The sequence below is a fragment of the Leptinotarsa decemlineata genome, unplaced genomic scaffold (assembly GCF_025532065.1).
Source record: "Leptinotarsa decemlineata unplaced genomic scaffold, Ldec_3_MD MMD2_tig00002974_RagTag_RagTag, whole genome shotgun sequence".
Taxonomy (NCBI): domain Eukaryota; kingdom Metazoa; phylum Arthropoda; class Insecta; order Coleoptera; family Chrysomelidae; genus Leptinotarsa; species Leptinotarsa decemlineata.
This window is the reverse complement of record NW_027412578.1, coordinates 5,135,259-5,160,217: the sequence shown is the minus strand read 5'-3', so window position 1 is coordinate 5,160,217 and position 24,959 is coordinate 5,135,259. Positions and strand designations below refer to the sequence as shown.

The 24,959-nt window shown below is 35.7% G+C and overlaps 1 protein-coding gene across 4 annotated transcripts in view; it reads right to left on the bottom strand.

Annotated features, from left to right (window-relative positions):
* Nucleotides 1-24,959, bottom strand: part of unc-13 — a 477,247-nt gene that overhangs the window by 382,657 nt on the left and 69,631 nt on the right. For 3 of the 4 annotated variants that reach the window (XM_074177326.1, XM_074177324.1, XM_074177325.1), the window contains exons 8-13: nt 23,278-23,417; nt 20,871-20,989; nt 20,723-20,819; nt 15,458-16,124; nt 9,676-10,363; nt 5,127-5,593 (exon numbers count right to left, since the gene is read on the bottom strand). In XM_074177326.1, the coding sequence (XP_074033427.1) occupies nt 5,127-5,593; nt 9,676-10,363; nt 15,458-16,124; nt 20,723-20,819; nt 20,871-20,989; nt 23,278-23,417 (2,178 nt within the window). Of the gene's footprint in view, nt 1-5,126; nt 5,594-9,675; nt 10,364-15,457; nt 16,125-20,722; nt 20,820-20,870; nt 20,990-21,041; nt 21,138-23,277; nt 23,418-24,959 lie in introns of those variants that run through there. The other variant, XM_074177327.1, reaches the window with a different exon arrangement.

Here is a 24,959-nt window from a genome sequence, read left to right as displayed (position 1 = left end):
GTGACAGTCTCCATTACCAGGAAGAAGAATCTGAATAATGCCACTCTGGTGGTGAGGTTATTACATTCACATTGGAGATGAACTATCCAGGTATTATCTTCGATGAAAAATTCACTTGGAACGCTTATTTGGAAAAGGTTTCGCACGAAGTCCGACTATTCTAATGGATTTGTTGAAGAATCTGTGAAATATATTGGGGCACAGGACTCAAACAAATTAATTGATATATGTGATGTTTGTAAGACTGATAATTATAAGCTATCCCTCGCCACATCTTTCTGGAGAGACGAGCTAGTTAAACTGGTATTCTAACTTTTGACTCATCTATTTTCATTTTCATTCATATTCAACCAACTGCGTTCAAAATCGAAGATTTCAAGTATGTTGTTGGGAAAGGTTCAACTGGAACCTTTGACGTAAAAAATGAATCCTCAAACCCTCCTCCTGCACAGCAGAAATGCAGCCTCAAGTATAATACATTTTTCTGCATAGGAGAATGGTATAACATACACTGACAATAATATTAATCCAGAAAAACATTGCTGACAGCTAACAAAGCAGTCAAAAACATTTACATCTGCCAATTTGAGGCAGATTCATTTCTGAGCAGCACAGCACTCAAGCAGAGCTGTGTGGGATCACGAAGTATAATTTTGTTCCCCTAGAAGCGTTGGCTTTCAATGCGCTGTTCTGTTCATTGAAGGATATAATAAAGCCAAGAAAAATTGATGTAATGCCTAAAGTTTCACGCCAAAAAATTGAACCACAGTCACGAGTGTTGAACATGATTATAAAAATTGAATTCATATATTTTAAAGAAGAAAATAATACAATTCATGAAATTATGAAACAATAAAAATTAATTGGCGCTCCGGGAAGACTTAATTGTTTCGAGTGGCGCATTTGTTTTTTCAGCTGCAAGAAAACCCCGAAAAACCTGCAGCACCACATCATTTGAAGTTCTTGATCTACCAATGTCCTCTCTTTCATAAAACAGAGGTGTAAGGTGTCTCCAGAGGTTCCAATAAATTCAAAACATCGCCAGAACACTTCGTGACACGACTATCGTCAAACTTAAACCAGTCCTTTTCGTCCTTGACCAAGGCGTAATAATGACCAGATTCAACGCCAGAACCACAGTGAATAATGACTGCATGAAGATTATAATAGTGGTCTGCTATTTCGAGTTTAAGTGAGAGTTTGATGCATCCGTCAGAGGTTGAGTCATATTTGAAGATCATCAGTGTCATTATTAGATTGACTGGTGTCTCAGCTATACTTGGTTTCTTATAAAAGTCAGTTAGTTTGGCGCATGTTTGGCAATACAGTTGATCATCACTCATTAAAAGTTACATTTTCAGATGATTTGATAATAAGCTTTACACGGACTGGTTATCGGTCATATTAGGAAACGCTAGTTGAAGTTCCAGAAAATCGAATACGTTTTTGCTATCTCTTAAACATTTACGACAAAGTATAGAAGTGGGGAGTTTTCCAGCAAAATATCTACAATCACAAGACGAGATAGACTGTAAGAGAGCAGTCAGGATTATTGATTCTACTTTTTTTTTTCTCACGAAGAGTATTCAACAAGAACCCAAAAAATTTGGAGCAATCCTCTTGTCATCCTAACGAGTATCTAGTGGACTTCAAAAACTCCAGAAAATCGATTGGTGGAAATAATAATATGAAAAATTAGATTACAAGCTACAAAAAACATGAATTTTCCATTAGAGATGAAGGGAACGCAGGTCTCTGTATCCACCTAGTAAATATCGATTCAGTTCATGACATGACATTTCTGGTTTTCTTGAGTACTGGTTACTACGTTATGTTTACCCGTATACTTTTATTTCTGACGAAATTATTGGGATGCTCATAGATCTCAATGGCCTTCATATGGAGCCGTACATTAATGCGTTGAATAAGACAGAACAGTAGTTTCCAAAATTGATTCCCAAATGTCTAAATATTGACCAGATACGTGGAAAAGTACATAAATCCCATTCGAAATGTACTCGGTTTGAAAAAGAAGAACTTTCAAAGCCGTGTTGTTACTGGGATGAAACTCAACACTTTCAACATCTAGAAACGAAGCAGCAATTGATGGAATGGTGACAGATCAATCCTCTGAGGTCTAGAAAATTTTATGTTTAGAAATATGCTGAGTTTTTGGCTCAGTTTTTTGGGAATCATAAGGACAAAAATAGAAGTGCGTGCCTGTTTTGCAGAGCAAGATGAGGATAAAAATCAACGAACCTTAATTACGATGAGCAATTTGTGATTTGTCGATTTGATATAATATTTTCAATATCTGCGATACGAAAATCACTGCACACGATCTGATAACAATTTACTAATTGTATTGATATACTGTTCTCATCTCGAAAACACTTTTATTGCATTTAATATTTTACTCAACATGGAATAATGATTCTCAATAAATATCGATATTGGACTACATCAAAAAGCTATTAAGAAAGTGAATCGATAGATTATGAATAAACAATGTTTCTGTTGCAGTGAGAGAATGGAAAGAACCCACGTAAAGGCAATTCTGCAGCGAACTTGAATATACTTCTTTCAAATGCATCAATTCATGTTGTTTTGAATATAAAATTTCAATGAATTTCAAAACAAATTCATCAGTGGAAATTCAGTAATGAAAGTTTGAAGTTTGAAATGGAATAGGATTTTTTCTTTGAATTGGTCGGAAGATACATTCTTCTTCACTATCGTGATAGTTCATAGAAGAAATACTTAATTTTTCTGGTGATACTAAAGAAATTTACCTTAATTATGATAATATGATTATCATAAATTGGGTGTGAAATAATGAGGAAAACTTTCTGTTTTTTGACACTTCTATTTGTAACTAACGATACTACAGTTTCGTCAAACTTATACATAAAACCAACAATGGTTTCTTTGATTTTTCAAATGGAACACCCCGTATATAATATCATATTATGATTAATTATCACTTTGTCAACAAATTCATATACTATTTCCCTATACCTATCTAGTACCGTTTAGAAGATATAAATTAATTTCGATATTTTTTTTACCAAACATGAACTTTTATAAATGCTGATAATCTTGAACTCTCTTGCACTAAAACGATCAAATTTGAAATGGAGTGGAGTGATACTATGAGGATCTTCACTCCGAGTCATATTTTCATTTGCCTCATACAGGGTCTTCAAAAAATGCAGATACTTTGATCTCATGAAAAAAGAGTGGAACTCAATTTTTTCAAATGGAACACCCTGTATATTTCAACATTTTTGAGCTCTACATCCAATTTTAGATCAACTTTGTTCAGATAATACTATTTCTATTTTGAACCGTTTTCGAGATGCACTGTTTCAAACGAGAACTGACGTGGTTTTCTTGCTCGTTTTTTTGAATTCATCACTTATTTTGGATATTCAACATTTTTATTATACTTAGTAATATTTCTTTTTTATCCAGTTTTTTAACTGTCTCAGATCAGTCAATTCGAAATTGGTATGTACCTACCTTAGAAGAAGTTACAATTTGTATACATTGAGGTATTGGTCTCTAACGTACAACAGTACACATTAATATTTTTTAATAGTGTGCTTTGGAAAAATAAATAAACCAATTATTTAACGTCAGACTTTCGTTGGTGGTTTTGACAGATTGTGATAGCTACCAATTATAATAGAATAATGTCAAGATTAGGTTACAGTAATGAAGATTTCTTGAATTTAATTTATGGTGAGTGCAAAATAGAATTGCAAGTAGAACATGCCGAGTATTTCATGAAAGATATCCACAACTTCCAAAGCCGAATAATAATGTCATAAATCGACTACTGAAAAACTGTAGGTTGAATGGAACCTTCCGTCCAAAAATCATTCGTAAGAAGGCTAAAGTGGATGATGATGACAATGGTATAACAGTTTTGGGATACATTCATGCATTTCCAAATGCTTCTCTGCACGAGGCTGAAAGTGAGATAGGTATACCCTAAGTGACAATTTGTCGAACTCTTAATAAGCATAAATGGCATAAATTTTTTGAAGAGAATACATGTTTGTTTAAGTAGAGGTGGAGATGTGTTTGAACATATTCTGAAATACACTGACGATTAAATTAACTCATTAATTTATGGGTTTATTATTCTCAGTTCGTGTTTCAGCGTTAATAAAACTATTGTTTGAAGAGAAGTTTAATTCGATGGTTGAGGAGTATTTTAATAATTATCTTTTCATTGTATTATCTGTGACTAATTGAGAAAGATCAAACGAAATCTGTTTTACAAAAATGAGTGATGAACAAGGAGACCATGTCAATTTCCGTTTGAAACAGTTCATCTTGAAAACGGTTCAAAATAGATATTGTATTATCTGAACAGCGTTGAAAAAAATTGAGTTCCACTAATTTTTTCATGAAATGAAAAATGACTCGGAGAGAAGATCCTCATAGTATCACTCCACTCCATTTCAAATTTGATCGTTTTAGTGCAAGAGAGTTCAAGATTATCAGCATTTATAAAAGTTCATGTTTGGTAAAAAAATATCGAAAATAATTTATATCTTCTAAACGGTAATAGATAGGTATAGGGAAATAGTATATGAATTTGTTGACAAAGTGATAATGAATCATAATATGAAAATATATACGGGGTGTTCTATTTGAAAAATCAAAGAAGCCGATACTTTATAGTAGAAGCGACAACGCCTCCTCGTCTAAAATATTTTAGGCGTGTAAGTCATATTGACTTATGCATACTGTGGAATTTTCAGGTTAATCCGTTGAATAGTTTGCCAGAAACGGCTAATTAACGCTCATCATGAAAAGCCCTGTATAGCACCCCTGTAGGTAATAATACAGGTACTTGCCTTGATTGAGTACCTGAATTTACAATTCACAATGCAGATGTACTAATTTGAAAACCGGTGACTTACAAAACTCGCCGTATCACAATTTTGGATTCACTTGCATCGAAATAAGTAGTAATTTTCTTTGCATTTCAACTTGACTACAATAACGTATTCAAATGTTTTATCCCCGATTATTAACGAATATACCTTCTCTAGTTCTCCTACTTTCTCCATTTTGTCAAAACTTCTCATATGAATCAAAGAGTCACTCACGTCCAGCTGCATTATAATCTTGTTGTAGGCCCACAACCATCTCTGTTGTGCGGTTATCTGCGGCCTCTGCTCCTTCTGCTCGTCCTCTTTCTGCAGAATCGTCTCTGGTATCTCGGGAATGGTTGCCTGTAGATCTGCTGCAGCTTCTGCGCTCTTGTCGGGGGTGCTAGGCGATTGCCTGACTGATAGACGCCTCGCAGAGATGGAGTCCGACCCGTTTTTGAGTGAATAGTTCAGGAACTGGTCTTCGTAGTTCTGGTACGCCGTTTCGGCTCCAGAAGACCTTCTGGAGGAAACGCTCGGTGGTTGCGTGGAACGCTGCAAAGCTGGGTGATAAGGATCGACTACGCTGACGAGGGATGACTCTCTACTACGCGTCTTCTGGTCATCCTCTCGATTTTCTACGTGTATCACAGATAATGGGGAATCGTGTTTTATTGCTTGGTTACCGCAACCTGCGTTTGGACCTGTAACATATTAAAATTGCCTGTAAGAATGAATTTTGCTGGAGAAATATGGGATCGATATTACAATGAATAGAAAAATAGAACAACAGTTTGAGAAGTTAAAAAATACTTCACAAAATATGCCTTTGCAAAGCACATGTTACATTGTGGCATGAAATTGGAAAAAGGATATTTATGCTCTGTTTCCAGATAGTTGAGAGTAATAAATGCTCATCATAAATGCAAAACGCTAGACTGATCAAACAGAAATTTGTGATTTCGTTATGAATTGTGACAGCACGTATAGACGGATTTATAATACGTTACCGCGACAACCTTATTTTTGTAACGCCAACAGGTCGCAGAGAAAACATTGTATGATCGTTCAGGCTGTTTCATGACCTGCAGTAGCGTGCGTTTGGGTATTTGATCAAAAATACCCAAAAATGAAATATGTTCATTTGGTTATACATAACCAATATTGTCATGATCATATTCACATAATAATAAATAAGTATGCTTATTTAAGAAGAAATTAAATATTTGACTATCGGTCATCAATTAATGAAATCAGAGTTTTCCAATGTCCTAAATATATCTTTATGAATTTTCAGTATGTTCAATATCTGTTTAGAAAAATTCAATCCCACACAACCGAACTTGGTATTGGAGAATCCTGTTTTCCACATTTTTCACCTATTACAAACTAACAATAATGAAGGTTCATTCCATCTCACAGATCAAAAAAATAGAATAAAACTTCAAGTGGTAGGCTATTCCATATTTAAATGTCTATGGTTTTCTGTAATGATCCAATTGGCACCTGGTTTATGGTGAAAAAGTTGCTTCATTTTTCCTTTTCTGTAATTTGTTCAATCGCTTTCACGAGTCCTCTTCCTATAATTCAATTCTGAACTGAAAATGTTTCAAATATATCAGACTTTGCTTGACGTAGTGTTACAGGTTTCAAATGAAAATATCTTCCTCAGTTTTCGCCATTACTACTTTTGAAAATGTTCAGACTAGATTCCACAATATAAAAAAAAAACTAATTCACCTTGACAAGTTACTTCACGAATTCAATAAAATATTCACGGAAAAAATATCAGTAACTTGCCATATTTGACAATTTTGTCAAGCACAAAGAGCTAGGCATTTTAGATATCTTAACATGTCGAAGATCAAAACCTGCCACCGTCTTCAGGATAGAAAAAGTAAATGATAGTTTTCCTTCCCAAATTCGTTTCATTTTTGAACTTTCACGACAGTATCTAAAAAGATTTGAAATATGAATATTGTTAATGGGCGATGAGTTTAATATATCGCTGAACCAAGTGCCAATAACGCTAAATGAAATTTATTTATATTATTTATTTATTTATGCACTGTTATAGAGGTTATATCCAACTACAGAACAAGGATATAAGTCAAATCACAATACAATACAATTACAATAGGTTGTAAGATGAAAGCAATACACATAGAATAAGCTGAAGTAAAAAAGACCTAATCTCAGAGATGGAAAAGCAAAAAATGTCGAGTTGATAACTTGCTCGCTCTAGAGGTTGGTATAGGTACATTGAAATTTAGTTTTTGCAGAATATGTGGGTCAATAATTAAATTATTAATCAGTTTAAAAAGAAAAATTGTGGAGTTACATTCACAACGGTAACTCAAGCTAATCATAGCATATCTAGCTAACAATGCATCATAGGTAAATCCAATTGGTGGATCTTTATTGTCTGATCTATAGGAGAGAAGTTTTAGGAAACGACGTTGTACTGATTCAACATTCTCTGTATACAACTGATGAGATGGATTCCAGATTATGGATGCATATTCTAATTTTGATCCTACGAAAGCATAGTACAAGGTTTTCGATGTAGATGAATCCTCGAAATATCTGAAGATTTGTGCAATAAATCCATACATTTTGTTTGCAGCAGACAGAATGGCTTCAATGTGTGGTACGAAGGAAAGTTTTGTGTCGAAGGTAACACCTAGATCGATGAATGTGAGAGGCCGTTGAAGTGGAATATCGTTTATTAAATATTGATAAGAAAATGGACAAATTTTTACTGTGTACGTCATTACATTACATACTTTCGCGTTTAAAGGTAGATTTCTGTACGTCAAATCCAATTTAATGATCCAGTGAGAATCGAAGAAATATTTGGAAAATGTTTAACTAGATAATCTAATCCATATCAGTGTACCGAGGTTCCAACAGATAGCGCTTCTAATGAATGGGGTTATCTACTTTCTTGTTCTGAATGGAGTATGAAGCTTTCCTTTCTATATTGTATGATAGATGGCGAGAGTGAAGAGAAAATCCAAGCAATGAGCTTTTGTTTTTTCGAAATCTTTCGACACGAGAAATGAGATTGACCCATTTTTGGAGATAGGTTGATGAATGGCGCAAGAAACAAAATTTTTCATGTTTTGTCCAGATCTTCAATTTATGGACCATAATGTAAAAAAATATCTCAGTTAATATCAATTTACTCCCAAATGCAAATTGAAAATTGAAAGGAAGCTTGACATTGTCAAGCAATATCACTTGAGTTGTACACAGCACCTCTGTGAACAGAATGTTGAAATTAATTGGATCTCTTTATTATTACTTTTTGAATCCTTCAAAAAATAAAACCCGAAAAAAATAAAAACCATTTTCCGAAATTTTTGTTTTTTTCGGATATCTCCGAATTTCAGAACTTTCTCAACGGCATATTGTTAGTCAGGTAAATGCGCAACTTTGCCCCAATTTCTTCGTATCTGGAAACCACCAGTTTCCAAGATCCCACTGGTGGTTTCCAGTCTCCCGCCAATAGTGAAACTTTTTGTACCCACCTTGCCACCGTATCCATAATTCATGGGAAGTTCTTGCTGATTACCAAACAAGCTCTCTATTGAGTTTGCATGAAATCAAAGAGAGTCCATCAATTTTGCCTTCAATGGTGACGACTAGAATATTGGATCAAGCTAGAGCTTGTTTGATGTTATGAACCTTTACTATGGTAAAGGTGGTAGTTCACCTTGCTGTCGACAGCAAAGGTGACAATGACCTTTGCTGACCTTTTCCACAGTCGTTTCTATGAAAAAAGATTCTCTATTTGGGATCTAATAGAATTATATTTCTGAGCATTGATCACATCCCAAGCGGTTGATGAGATATATCGCTCCTGTAGTGATTCAACTATGGTTTTATCTGGTAGGTTGATAAAGAAATCACCTATGTAAATGGAAGCACAATAGTCATTTCTACTGAAGCGGTGATTGTGGCTTTGCTCTCCTATAAGGTAATTTTTTTCTTTCAAAAAAAAGAGGTGAGATTAAGAAGCGGTAAATCTTCAGTTTGTCACTTTAGTTGGACACCAAAGTAGCTCTCCTCCTCAACTTCAAAATGTATTTTTTCATTCATGAATATGCACAGGCCTGCAGAAAAGCCAGTTGAACGCCGAGAGCGGTTCCTGTGTAAAAACTGCTATTTTTGTTGGAGTTAAGTCTTTGAAAATTAATTCCACAAAGAGTGAAAGAGTTCTTGTATGAGTCCAATGAGAAGGTAGTCAAAATCGACCTCGAAGCAATGGCATTTGACGGTGTCTCGTTTATCATTGTTTATCGAGGATTGAGTTTTCTGTTGATCAGATGTTTGGGTCTCCAATCTGGTCAAAGGTTTTTTCTGGATGAAATCTAGTATCTCTGGATATTTTCCGGTATGGGGTTCCATATGTGTAAACAGTATTCCAGAAAAAAATTATTATAAGCTTTATAAAGCATTAAAAATCGCGGGAATTCAAATACTTTTAGAAAAGAGTAGCTTTTTGATTGAGGACAGTTCTTGAATATGGAAATCGTTATTGTGGATTATTGGTCGCTGAATATACGGGGTATATAAAAATCAACGGAGTATCTACAAACTTCAATAGTTGGAGCTGGATTAAGGCCGAAAACAACTTGCGTATAGGAAAAAATGAACCTCTGGGATGTTTGTGATTTTTTATGCTATTTCATTCTTGTAATTATATTATAGTTATTTTATATCAATCAAAAAATTTCACTGAAAAAAATTGTAAAGGTCTCAATGACGTCATCATACTTACCGTAGGCAACACTTCCTTCAGTCTCTTCCTCTACATAACTTTCTACAGACTCTTGAATTTCCAAGTAAGCCTCTTCCGGAACGGTGCCATTATATTCGACAGCTTTTATGTCTGTCTGGCTCTCCAACTGATTCTGTACATAATAGCTGGTGTCAACGCAATTCTGCTGCTTCAAAAACCCTTTGCTCTGTCCGTTTTCCGCTAAACTATTATGATTGTGCACTTGAGCTACTGTAAGGCTAGGCAGCGATGTAATATCTATTGCTCTGAATTGGTGCTGGTCCCCTGTGTGTGGTATTGAATTCAGAATGTTTTTCTGTGCTATGTCCACGTTGTGTGCATCGCCGGTACCCTCCTGGTACTGTGTCGACTTGATTTGCTGCAACGAGCTGCTCATCGATGAAACGGGAGTTTCGAAAGAGTCCTTCAACTCGTCGTCGCGAGATTCTAAACTATCCGTGTTTTGTTGAACGAGTTGACTTACGTCGTGATCGCCTAATGGTTTTTTTCGCTGCGGAACCACCGGCACGTCTACGTTGTAATACTTGTGATTGTAATCGTTACTTTGAGCACTTCTATAGTAATCGTCCTGCAACGGATAACTGTTTCTTTGCAAGTAGTTGGCGTTGACGGTGCCAATCTCGTTGATGACGCTCGCCATCGAGTAGATATCTGTCTCCTGTTCTGCCTGAAAAAAAATGATAGCGTTGAATAATATTATTCATAATAATAACGTGCATGGCTCATTTGAACTTCCATTTTTTCAGTTTTGATAAACAAGGAAGTGTTCGTTTTGTCAGGCGTGTTTTGCAAATCTTTCACAGTAAGATTATTTTCAACGTGAGTTACATTCAAACTCCATCTGTCCACACAAAACCAGCTGATGTCTCAATCGCCACAAAAGAAATAATCAGGAAAGGAATTTCTGGCAAAAACATAACAATCTGCACTGATAGCAGACAAGTCCTATTAGCCTTGAACAGACAACTTGTTACCTCAGGGCTAGTACTAGAGTGCCACCAAGATTTAGCCAAAACCTCGGTAGATAATAACATCTTCCTGAGTGTTAGGAGATCGACTTCGTGTTTCTACCCTTTGGAAGAGTTGCCTGTTACGCTAATGTATATCAAAGGATAAAAAGTAGCTGATTCACGAGTACGAATTGATAACTGGAAAAAAAGGCTACGAGGCGACAAGTGGAATTGAAGAGTGTTGTATGGTCGATCGTACAGAATACGTTTAATATACAGGGTGATTCAGAAGTACTTTGACAAACTTCAGGAGGTGATTCCTCACAATATTCTAATATAAATTGTCCAAATAAATAAATGTCCGGAAACGCTTCGTTTCCAAGATACAGGATGTTGAAGTTTTATTTTTATTTTCGTTTTTTCTCAAATAACTTTTGAAATACTGAACTTAATTAAACGAAACTTGGTAATAGGGGGTTTTTGAGGTGTCGAATTCGAACCTGATGTTCTTATTGCTCTTACTCGTAGGGAGCGCCACCTACACGTCTTTCTCTTTTTTAAAGATTCATAACTTTTTTTGGGCGTACTTCTAGCACATTTTTCAGTAAAAAATCGATTCCTCTATCATATCTACGTAAATAAGCTACCCTTGTTACTAGTCGCTTTAAGCAACTGTTTTCTAAATATTTGGACTTGAAAACTTCAAGTCGATTATTTGATAATCGATGCATGTTGAAGTTATTACGAATATTTTGCTTTTTTCACAAGAATGCTTTGGAAATAAATTTGACGTTTTACTCGTTTGAAGAGGTCATTACTGTTGGGTACGTTCCTTCATGACATCCTTAAGCGAAATAGTTATTTTTGTATCAAGGGTGCATAATCAGTATTTGTTTTAATGAAATATGCAAGAAATGTCAACATTTTATTTCAGGAAATTTTGAATATGTAGAATAAACTAAAATAAACGAAACTAAATTGTATTCAAATAAAGTGTTGGAAGTGTCCACCTTCAGCGAAGATACAGGCAGTCAGTCGTCTAGTCATTGAATCTCGTACCCGCTCAAAAATTATTGGTGTGTTTCTTATTATTTCACAGGCGTCTACTATTCGGTTTCTTAGATCTTCCTCGTTCACTACTGGAGTCTTATAAACTAGTGACTTCAAATGTCCCTAAAAATAAAAATCTATCGGGTTTAGATCTGGGGACCTTGGTGCCCAGGCCTGGTTAGGTTCTTCTACACCCCTACCGATCCATCGATTTGGATAGACTGTGTTGAGGAATTCCCTGGCTACAACGCTAAAATGGACCAGAGCCCCATTATGCATAAACCACATGCGGATACGAATTTCTAATGGTACATTCTGAAGTAGTCCCGGGCAATTCATTTTCTAAAAAGTGTCTGTAAGTTGCGCCATTCAGTCGGAGCGAAAAAAAGAAAGAACCTATCAAGTAATTATCAATTATATTGCCGCCCATATATTTACAGAAAATTGATACTGATAATGCCTTTCACTAACTGCTTGCGGATTTTCGCGAGCCCAAACATGGTTGTTATGAAAGTTTGTGATAGTATTTCGGGAGAAGTTTGCCTCGTCCGTGAAGAGTACATATCTTAAATATTGAGGATTTCCAGCCAATTTTCTCAAAAACCATTGACAGCTTCAGCCATCACTCTTGTGCTTGTTTCTGGATTCTCCTCGAGAGCGTTCAAAACAGCTTCTTCCAATTCTGGGGTTCGGACTGCTCGTGGTCTTCCAATAATATCAGCTGCCCTCTTAAAACTACCTGTTTCTGCCAAACGACGGTGGAGACTAGCAAATGTTGGAGCTGAAGGCAGTACTCGATTAGGAAATCGCTCCTGGTAAATACGTCTTGCTTCGCGCGCATTGCCATCCGCAAGGCCATAAACGAAATGCATATCGGCTAAATGAGCATTATTGTTCAAATAATCCATTTTTTCAAAATAAGTGTTTTCTACATCTACTTACGGAAACTTCAACAAAACGTCTAACTGTCACAAAATATGTAATTACCAAAACTACTCACAAACGTCAAATTTATTTCCAAAGCATTCTTGTGAAAAATGCAAAATATTCGCAATAACTTCAACATGCATCCATTATCAAATAATCGACTTGAAGTTTTCAAGTCCAAATATTTAGAAAACGGTTGCTTACAGCGACTAGTAACAAGGGTAGCTTATTTACGTAGATATGATACAGGAATCGATTTTTTTACTGAAAAATGTGCTAGAAGTACGCCCAAAAAAGTTATGAATCTTTAAAAAAGAAAAAGACGTGTAGGTGACGCCTCCTAACGGTAAGAGCAAGATATTTCTATTAAAATATTATAGTAAATAGCTTACTGTTATTTTTATTATTACTACAAGTCAGAAGTAGGATAGTGATCTACTTGAGAGAAGGTAGTAAAGCTGTTAGAGGCCGAAAATTTACAGTGCCGAAAGAAAAATCGAAAAAAAGGAACCGACGTATTTCCACATCATCATCCAGTGATTCTTCGTCGGAAGTAAGGAGGTTGAGAACAAAGTTAAAAACAACTCACAGAAAAACTGTGAGTAGAAACATTTATAGTAGTCTTGAGTATTGATGAATCGTTGATTCCCGAATTCGATCCGGCATGCCAAGTCATTGACTCTGTGAGTTGGGTAGAAAAAGTTGATAAACTGAAAAATATATATCGGTGGGACAATATGTTAACTGTGAAATTAGCAACTAACAGATTACGTGGGAATGCGCGAAAATGGTACGATTCTTTAATACAAGAGTTTTCTTTGTGAGAGAATATGAAAACATCTCTTATCGAAACTTTTCCTAGTGATGTTAAATTCGGAAAATTGTTTATTGAAGCTGCAAACTATTCTCATGAGAAAGGACAAAAACTGAGTGATTATTGTTTCGAAAAACTTGCCAAAAATTAAAAAACTGAATTTAGATATCAACGAGACGAATATTTTTTATTCGATTATTGAAGGTATAGGAAATGAACACATCAAACTTTCCGCTAGGGCAGCTAAGTTCACATCTATAAGACATCTGGCTAACTACCTAGACCATTCAAATAGTATACGTATGTGTGACTGTTGAGATGGGTACAATATATGTACAAGGCTCAATCACATATGAGAATGTGTGACTGTTGAGATAGGTACAATATATGTACAAGTCTCATTCACAGACGAGTATGTGTGACTGTTGAGATGTGTACAATATATGTACTAGGCTCAATCACATATGAGAATGTGTGACTGTTGGAATGGGTACAATATATGTACAAGGCTCAATCACATATGAGAATGTGTGACTGTTGAGATGAGTACAATATATGTACAAGTCTCATTGACAGACGAGTATGTGTGACTGTTGAGATGGGTACAGTATATGTACAAGGCTCAATCACATATGAGAATGTGTGAGTGTTGAGATGGGTACAATATATGTACAAGTCTCATTCACAGACGAGTATGTGTGACTGTTGAGATGGGTACAATATATGTACAAGTCTCATTCACAGACGAGTATGTGTGACTGTTGAGATGGGTACAATATATGTACAAGGCTCAATCACAAATGGGAATATGTGACTGTTGAGATAGATAAAATATATGTACTAGGCTCATTCACACACGAATATGTGTGACTGTTTGGATGGACACTAGTACAAGGCTCAATCACGATAAATAAAAAGAAGTAATTTGCATCGCAGTCCTTACATTCAATTTCGTGAATTCCAGACTTTTCAGAATACTCTACTTTGTCTTTTGGACTTCCCAAAAGGCTCTGTAGGCTACAGAGCCTTCTGGGAGCCTATAGGCTGCAAAATATTATGAACAGACAAAAAGATCTATTAAAGTAAGATATAAGGAACACATAGCCCACTTAAAATATGGAAGACCTGACAAATCAGCAGTCGCCCATCGTATTTTGCAACAAAACCATTCCATAGACTTCAGTTCATTAAGATTAGTTAGACAAGTTAACAACAACAACAAATAATATTGTTGGGTTTACTGATTACTACATAAGGACAAATTACAAAAATAAATTTAGATGGACAATGTTGTGAAATTAATTTTAAATAGCTGAAAATTGTTTTATATACAGCTATAACAGTTAAACATATATTGTAAAATAATAGATAAGGAAAAATTGTGAAATTTATTTAGTTTGGTATACCTGTATGGGTGGTACACCTGGATGGTTTACCTGTATGAAATATCTATATATCATAAATAGGGTTAGCTTCGAGTTAGTTTCTAGTTTTAATCTTCCTCTTTGAAGATGATCACTTGGTGATCGAAACACGTGTCGAGGTGTTGAAAATAACGATTTGGTGTTGGGAAAAAACTCGAGTAATATTCATTACGGCACCAAAGGTTCCAAACAGTGCATCATAAATGATCATTGAGTCTATCGAGGGTGAAGGACTGAAATTTTTGGATACCTTTGATTAATCGGAGAAACAATCTGTGGTTCTCTGAACCAAAAACTGACTAATGCCGGAAAACTTTTTCCATTCCATTCCAAGAAGAGTTTTCTTTCTTCTCAGGAAATCTGAACTTCACATTTCACAGGTGTTGAATTTTTGAACTATCCAGACAGTTGGTATCTGAATCATGATATTTGTTAGCGCTTTTCACCTACCAAGTTATCTTCTGAAGATGAGGTTTTCGTTATAAACGCGCTGAGAGTATAGTATTGCAGTTATGGTATTCGGAAAAAGTGCTTGTTTTGGATCTAGGCTACACCAAAGGTTTCAGTAGTGAGTGCTTAGTAAGCTTAGTACCTACCAGTAGATTATCGTTACTTTGATATGCATAATTATAGTCTTCATTGTAGTTCTCCATTGCGCTGAGGGTGCCGAGCTGAGCGTAATAATTTTCCGCAGCATCATCTGCGTAATCTGCGGAACTTGTCCTCTTCATGAGCTTGTTTCTTTTCGTTCTCGGGCTGGAAAGGTCATTATTTGGCCTGGGGAGCTGACGACCGGGGGTGGCCGATCTGAAGTTTCCTAGTATGTTCTGAGAAAAACGCCCCACCGCCTTAGCGTTCTTAGTGGGCGTTGGAGGAAGGCTGGCCCCTCTGTGGGAATAGGATTCGGGAGTTCGGATCCCGTCGGAAATTTCGTGGCTAGGTTGGGGAAGTTGTCGCCATGACGCCTTCTTTGTCGGTATCTGCGGCATCATTCTGCGTCCCTTCGACATTGGCCGAACGGGTTCGTCGTATACGGAGCTGACATTATTGCAAAGGCGTGGTTTGTTCGTGAGATTTTTCAGTGCTGGTATCGAAGGGAGTTTCTTGGGGGTTTTCGGTTTCGGTGGTGGAGGGTATGGTTCGAACCCTCCGCTGTCCCATTGACGGTCTTCTTCTTCCTGGTCGAATCTCTCGTTCTGGAAGGAATATGGTAGGACGTCGTAGTATTCATCGATGCTGGGTTTTTGGTCGAGAGAGTGGTACCTAAAAACGAGTTACTCGTTAAATAATGTGGAATAGAGGATACTTATAGAAATTTTGATTTGTTTCGAAATTTTTTTGGTTGGTTTCCGGGTTTTGCTGTGGTTTTCTTTGGTTATACTCTCCAAACGTTTCAGCTGCAACTGCGGCAGTCATCTTCGGTTGCAATTGAAATATTTGGAAATTATAACCAACAGAAACCACGGCAAAATTCGAAAATCAACCAAAACATTGACGCCAGCCGTGAAAGTCTACATTCCTATGTTTCAAAATTATTATCCCCATTGACGGAAATACCAGATTTTTTAAATATAATGTATTAGGTAGGGGAAGTAGGAGCACAATGTTATACAGGTTACAGTGTAACTTTCGGTTCTGCCAACTTATACGATGTAGTAAGGCACTGGAATAAAACTCACTCGAATATGTTGAAAGTAAGTTTTTATATTTTTTCAAGTCAAAAGTAATTTTTATGGGTACTTTGAAAATTGTATATTACTGCTTTCATAATAAAATATCATAAAAATTAGAGTTTATAGCTCAAAAGGCATATTTATAGGTTAGTGTGACTTATGAAACATAACCGAAAATATTTTTGCTTGCTTACAAATCAGCATTTGATGACGAAATTTCGATTGGGGTACGAGTTACATTTTACTTGGCGGCACATCTCAATTTAAATCTGACGTTAATGTTCAGTATGTCAAAAGACTGTTTCCCACATTTAAGTTTATTCACACAAATGAAAAATTCACTTACGAAATGACAAAATTATTGCCAAATTACCTGTTCCAAAGCCATCAGGGGAAACAAATGGAAGGTGAGAAATGTTAATTTTTTCTGTTGATCTACACATTAACCATAATGAACTTAAGTAATGTGGGCGTATCTTTATACATATGTTTATAAAACCTGATATTTTGCTTCTAGAATTCAGTTTTATTTTGTAGTTATTTTTAAGATTTCATTTTTTGTAGTTTCCTGTTTCAACTTGCTTTGATGGTTTTGCCATTTCAACGGATATTTATATGGAAGACTTGTATGTCCAGTAAATTGATGCTAAGGATTGGTAGAGCACTAATAATTGGGTTAAAACTAATTTATTGGCAGTGTCAAACTCTTTCCCAACTTATGAAACAGAGTGCCTCGCTAGCGGAGTAAAGTGTTACAACCGTCATTCGTCGAGATAATATTTTTTTATGAAGGAAATATAAATATTTCAAGAAACAAACATTTATGAAGTATGATGCCAATGTTAAAGGACTAGATACAAAATAGAATCGTTATTTTGAATCTATAAACAAAAAAAAATATTGGCCGATATGTTCCTCTATATATTCGTAAAAATTCATTGAGAAAACTCCTACTTTCTGATATGTAGTTTGATTTGAAATGTAAATCTGTGGTGGTTATCAATTCCTATTATCGGCTCTGGGCAGGCTATCTTTATTGATTTGTTGTATTGTTCTCCATTTCGAACAAAAATAAGATTTAATTTTCCTCTGTTGAACACGAGCAAAAAAAGGAATGGACAGTTGCAGCAATTCATTTGCTGTTCGTGTAGTGGGAAGGATAGAAAACAGTTAACAAAAAAACACGCGACTCACACTAGTTTTTGTCTGTTTGGTGAAATTCGAGTTTTGACTTTATTTTCGAAAGTAAAACAAGTTGTTGTATCTGTTTTTAGTTAGTCGCAAGCGAGTCCGTTTGATGGAAATCCGTTTTAACGTGTATGAAGTTGTTTATATGGATGATTTCCAGCCTTTGAGGAAACACGATTTGCTTAAGGTTTCTGTATAACTTCGACTGGACTTCCTCTTTTCCTCTCGGGAATGTAAAGACGGAGTCGAAATATCACCAGTACTACATATAACCTTTTTTCCTAAAATCCAAGTTACCAAGTTACTAAGTTACCGGCCCTCAAAGTTACAAAATGAAAAATGTAATTCTTTGGTAACTTTTCATATGAATATTCAAAACCACCCAAATTTTGGTGATTGACTAAACAAATGAATTGCTTTGATGATCTTTCATGCAGGAATCGATTGTTTTGTTACAAAGTTAGGAACGACTACCCCCGATGGTCCACACCCCAAAACTGAAATGACAGATATTTTTCAACAAAATCAGGTGAGCTAGATGTTTTTCTGAATGAAAAAAAGTACTTGTGTGGAAAATCGATCGAAGCAAAGATTTTTTATGAAAATACACTTTTGTTAGACGACATCCAACCTGAAATGTATACCATTATTTGAAATGAAAAATTTTCACAGCAGAAATAATTATGATTACGTTAATGCAACAACATAAGAAGAATAAGAAGAAATATAAAGTTCTGTAGATTCTTGGTGTTTTTGAACTACGCGAAGGAAGCGAATATCGAATTCAGTCCATATTTTGTATGTACGTGTGGAATAACCACATTTCGTGTTTCGTTATCTGAATCTCATGAAAATCAACATTTGAATGTTTCAAATTTTCATTCACAGCTGAAATGTTGAGGAGTTTCACTGATAATTCAATTCGATGGGAGGAAATCTTCAATCCTATAAGTTTATCTGAAAAAACGCATATTTACCAATACTTATAAAGAGCAAACGGATGGACTAAAAAAAAGACAGCACATGAATAGGTGAAAAATATCCGGTGAATAATTATGCTTCATTTTTTCAACAGATGTTAACGAAAAACCTTTTTAGAAAGAAAAAAAATTGTTGTGATAAAAAACTACCAAACTATAATGCGATTGTGTTTTTTTGAGTAGTGCATTGTTATTTCATTGTCAATATTCCAATATTTCAATATTCTACATAGATGTAACGGTAGAGGGGGGCCATATGCATGACCACCGCGGTCCCCGGATTCGAATCCATTGGATTTCTTTTTGTGGGAGCATCTGAAAAGCCTTGTTAACGCTATTTACACAAGAGATGATATGTCGAATAGAATAATATTACATAGTGAAGCCATACGAAACGACCCTGGAATGCTATTTCAAGTACAGAGGAAGTGTCCTCGCAGACAACGAAAATCTATTGAGAGAGAATGGGGACATATCAATCAGATTTTTTTAGTGCATTTTCCGTTGCTGTTTGCTGTTGAGGCTTGCAATTGATATTTACACCATGAGTTTTGTTAAGTTAACGTGTTTGCATTATAAAAATTCGTTCATTCAAAATTAATCTTTTCGAATAATGGTAGGCATCGCAGGTTGGATGTCGTCGAACAAAAGTGCATTTTCATCAAAAATCATGCTCCTATCTATTTTTTAGACGACTAATTCCATTCAGAAAATTTTCTAAGCAACCTGATTTTGTTGAAAAATATCTGTCATTTCAAAGATTTTGGGTGTGGACCATCGGGGGTAGTCCGTTCCTGACTTTGTAGCACAACAACTAGCTAGGTAGGTAGGTCTAAAGTGGGTGGGTCTATTCAACCCTCCACCGCAACCCACAAGGATTTATTGTGGCTCACACCTATTCACACTCGGCCAAATAAACCCAGCTTCTTAACGAAGCTGATTAGTTTGTATGGTGAGTGGTCTTTCAGGTCAGATGGTGAAAGTACGGATCTGCCGAACTCAAAGTACCTGATTTGGTCCCCAGCGGGGCAGGCGCAAAGTATATGCTCTGCTGTTTCATCATTTTCCAGACAGAAGTGACAAACACTGTCTCCGACAGTCCAAGTCTCTGCATATGATGATTCAAATGACAGTGACCTGTAAGAAGGCCTGTAAGACATCGTAGTTCATCCCTACTGTAGTCCAACAACTGTTTGGAATCAAGCTTCGAAGGGTGAATAAACGCCTTGGAGTCATCCAATCCTGGAAGATCCTACCAGAAGTCCATAAATCTTCTTGCTATCCAGGTGTTCAGTGTTTGTTTGGCAAAGCCCAAAGCGATGCCAATGACAGGTTCTGATCCAATAAAGCCGCTTGCAGCACCCTCCTTTGCAAGAGACTCAGCAGCTTCATTGCCTTCCAGGCCAGCATGGCCAGGAATCCAGACCAGAGACAATTTGAGCACAACAACTAACTCCTGCATGAAAGCTCATCAAAGCAGTTTATTTGTTTAGTCAATCACCAAAATTTGGTTGATTTTGAATATTCACTCGAGAAGTTATCAAGGAAAAATGTTTTTTATTTTGTAACTTTAACGGACCGTAACTTGGTAACGTACTGGTATTACAGGAACAACAGTAATATGAAGTACTGGTGATATTTTCACCCCATCTATACATTTCCGAGAGAAAACGAGGAAGTCCAGGAACATCCTGTACAAGCTAACTTAGGCTTGATAATATAGATAGATGCAGTCAAAGTTCAACTGGAATGTGAATTCAAAATTGAAAATGTCCTTTTAGGACGAAACTGCGAAAACATTAGTTGATAATACGAGTGGTAGAGAAGTTTTAATTCTCATTTGTCTTAACAGTTTTTATTTTTGCCACATGTGAATAACCTTCTTCATTATAAAGAAACCCGAACAAACTATTGCACTGCTGTCGTTCACAGAAAAACAATTATCAATTTGAACGGAAAAACTGAAACAACATACAACATGAAATCATACATACATACAACATGTAATTGATAATTTTACCTGCTAAGTTCTGAATTCATCTGATAACTGGGATATTCGCAAAAACTGTAATCGTCATACAACGTTGACTGCCTTTCTAAACTAGGTCTGCGACCAGCTGAAACAAAACGACTGTGAAGACAAATTCACAATGATAATGAATATTTACCTTTAGGATATTTTGTCGTCTGGGGTGGTATGTCATTAGGGTCCATGAAATAACCGGCATCAAAACTATCACCGCTTTTGTTGAAAGTTCCACTTTCACAACTGGCCCATATCTGGCGACTGAAAAATGAAATTAAATATTTTTATGAAATTCTATTATTATTTTTCAGACCAGAAATCAGTGAATGTTTTTGCGATATGATGAAAGAAATTTGAAACAGAACTTTCAACTTTTGGTCATCGACTAGAAATGTTTTATCAGTGTTTTGCCATTTCAGAGCCAATTCTGCCAAAATGACATTAAGGGAAGTGGTTTTTATTATATCATCATTAATCGGCCCTCCTTAAGCGGGCTGTTTATTGGTTATGTCGTTTATGGGCTACAATATTGTTTGCTTCATCAATTTCATATTGATAATCATTTTCAGTTTATTTACTCAAATACGATAATTTTTACATTCTAGTTTCTGTTCAATTAATTTGGATTTTATTGACTCTTGCCATTAGGTCTCGATATCTGATGGAATTCAGAATGCGCGGTTTTAATTTCATATGTTGATCGTTCTTGGTTTTTTAAGCTGAGTGTTTTGTTTTGACAGTGTTCATAATTTTTATGATACACCCTGTTGTCGATCAATAAAACCCAGAAGATCTTCAGATCTTCCTATGTTCCACCTGAAAATATTTTATGTAAGTTAGTATAATTCATAAAAGTATTTTTATTTTTCAATGTTTGTTTTTGTTTTGATAATGTCATTCAATCGTTTTTCTGTTGATGATAAGAGCATATAGTTGCCGATTAGATAGATTTTGCATTTTATATTTTTCAAAAAAGTGTAAATGTCAAAGTACGAGGTATTGATCTACCCTCATTTCTATTCGAAAAAATATTTCCCAAAGGGAACTTGCAGATTTTGTTTACATCATAAATGTGTTCTGCTATGATAACTCTTGAATACTGCAGAATATGAGCAGTAAAATATCAATAGTCGGTTTATAAAAAATTTTTGCGTTGAAAAACCAAATCAAACAAGCGTTTAAAGGCGCGAACTATCATGACGTGATACGGTATTAATCCGGCCGCAGGCATATGTCACAGGCGTTCAAATGCGTGAACTGTCATGACGTCATACTGTATTAATTCGGGTGTATGCATGTGACGCAGGCTGTGACTGCCGTTTAAATCTACTTATTTAGGCAGCTGCAACCAAACGCTTTTGTATAAAATATGATGAGTTCCTATTTTTTAGTAGATTTGTATTATTTAGTTGTATAGTTTTGTGATTTTTGTTTAAAGTTGATTCAGCTTTGTTTGTGTGTTGTTGAATTGATAAATCTAATAAGGACTTTCAATTTCAAAAGCAATGGAACACAAATAATATCACAAATATTGCATTGTTCCTTTGTGCACAAATACTTCCATTATATCACCCAATAAAATACCTGAAAATGATCATAATCGTCGAAAAAACTGTTAAATAGATGCGGAAAAACTTACAGAAATACATATAATTTATACATAGTGATTAAACTTACAACAAATAATAGTTGTACTAACTTGTCTCCTTTATGTACTTTTTAACAAGCGAAATAAATGCATTATTATTATTATTATCATTTAACTCCGCGTACCTCAAGAGAAAAATGTTCAGCTTCTTTAATGAATTTTGCTACAATAAACATATCAACAACTGGCAGATTATCGAATTGACCTTTGGTAAATCCGTCGTCGGTTATGTTTGTTCGAATTTACACACTTAATATTAAATAATACTGTGTAAAATTAACTAAATAAAGTAAAAACCACAGATTTGGACAAAAATATCACAATAATCAACAGAAACTTTGAACTAGCAAACGCAAACAGTTCAACATAAATGGAATGGCGACTGGCGAAACAATGTATGACGTCACATCCAATGGCTGGGCGTTTTTGGTCACGTGACGAAATTTAAATTTTTAGTGAACTTTATTTATTTCTATAAGAACGACTAGCATTTAATTTTTTTTTGTGTAATAAAGGCTTTATTACAATGATATATTTTAATTCTCAATGTAATTTTTGTGAATAAATGTTTATGCATGTTCCTTATTGTGCTGGCAGTTTTGGGAAATATATATAAAAAATAAATCACGACTTTCCATGAAGTTTCATTAAAATGCACACAACACTACCGTAACGGTGAACTGAAAACTTGCTTTCCTGGAATCTTTCAAGCACGACGCAAATCGAATGGAAGTTTCAAGTGATAAAAACTGAAATACGTAATCTAGGACATGTCTGATTCAAATAAGTTTGGAGGTGTTGAAAAACTTTAGACGGAAGTGGTCCAGTTTTTGAAAACTTTCTGCATTTCGGATTGACGACGAATGTTCTGTTCAGAGAGATGGCTGAGTAGAATATTTACCTTGAGTAATTGGACTTGTTCGGCGGTCGACTGTTATAGAACAAAGGTTCAGGATCCGTGTTGTTTTCTTGGTACTGTCGTGACGACGGTCCTCGGTATGTTGATTTATAAGGACTGCTATTATCCACGTTCGAAGATTGCTGAAAATTTAATGTAGGTAATTAAAATCTTGGCGTAACCTGAAACATATCCCTGCCTAATCAATAACCAATTGGAAACACTTCCAGAGCAGATCACTAAGCCTAAGGATGAAGTGGGGAATGGGAAAAAATACCAGCGTGGTCCAAACAGAACTGGCTGTTATCTCAATCGCCACAAAAGAAATAACCAGGGAAGAAATTTCTGGCAAAAACATAACAATCTGCACTGATAGCAGACAAGCCCTATTAACCTTGAACAGACAACGTATCATTAGTACTAGAGTGCCACCAAGATTTAGCCAAAGCCTCGGTAGATGATAACATTATCCTGAGGTATATTAAAGGGCACGATAGGAGTAAAGGTAATCGCATTGCCGACTCTTTAGCCAAGGAAGCGGCTGGACTAAGAATTTTAGGACCCAGCGGCACCTACGGCCTGATGACTTCGACAATTGCGGAACTAGTCAAACGTTAAACCCATGCTCAATCCCTAAAGAGATGGGATGAAATCAATCTTGCCAGAATTACCCTGGGTGACCCTGCGAAGCTGGCACCTATGCGAATGTCCGCAGTTATCGTTAATAAGAGAGTGTGTGTCCGGCGAGTCTTGGCCTACACCTGCCGATATGAAGGAGATGTCTCCTAGTGACCCGTCCACCTTCCTGAAAAGGACAGAATGGACGATGACCTAGGAGGACAACTCCTTGGGAAGATGTACAATGAGTCACATGTGGCCTAAGTGCTTTGGGCCTACACTAACCCTCCCTACTCTACAGATACAGATCACTCCCAGAGACTCAACTAACTTCACTCTTAAGAAAGTATTGCAATTCCTCAACATAAATACTATGTTCAAGAAAAAGAGAGTCCGTATAGAAAAATTGAAAAACGTGAAAGATACAAAGGCGATTGAATTAGAAAGAAACTGTCAAGTTTAGAGCTTCATTAAATGATGTTAGAACTTCTCGATTAGTTTTGCAACGTTTCAAGAAAGTTTTCACAAGCTTTCAATGCGACATTTCGTCTCTGAGAAAGCATCACCAATTTAAATTTTTTATAAGGACGGTATCAGTTATTCTTTTTGATGACATCTTCACTGATGTCTCAACTCAGTCAAAATTGTCTAAATTTCAAACATCATCTGAATGAGCTCCAGAATGAACAACTTTTTCGCATCTTAACCATTTTTGTATCTCTTACGATTTCTGATTTTCCCATACTGGCGTTTCTTATATAGAACACAGTGTATACAGACAACAACTTTCAAATACGGTGTATTCATAAGTGAAGCGAGCTGTTTTAGATATAGGGACCCTAAATTGATAGAGATTATTTTTCGAAAATTCAAACCGTGTTGACGATTATTTTTAAATATACCGTAATCGAAACTCAAAAAGTTGAAATTCAAATTCATTTTCAGAATTCTGGAATATTTATTATGTCATGGAATCCTAGGATTCGATATAAAGCACTAGAAACATTTGTTGGTTTGCAGTAGAGAAAGCTGATTCCATTTATACCCCAATGTAGTCTAAGGTCTAA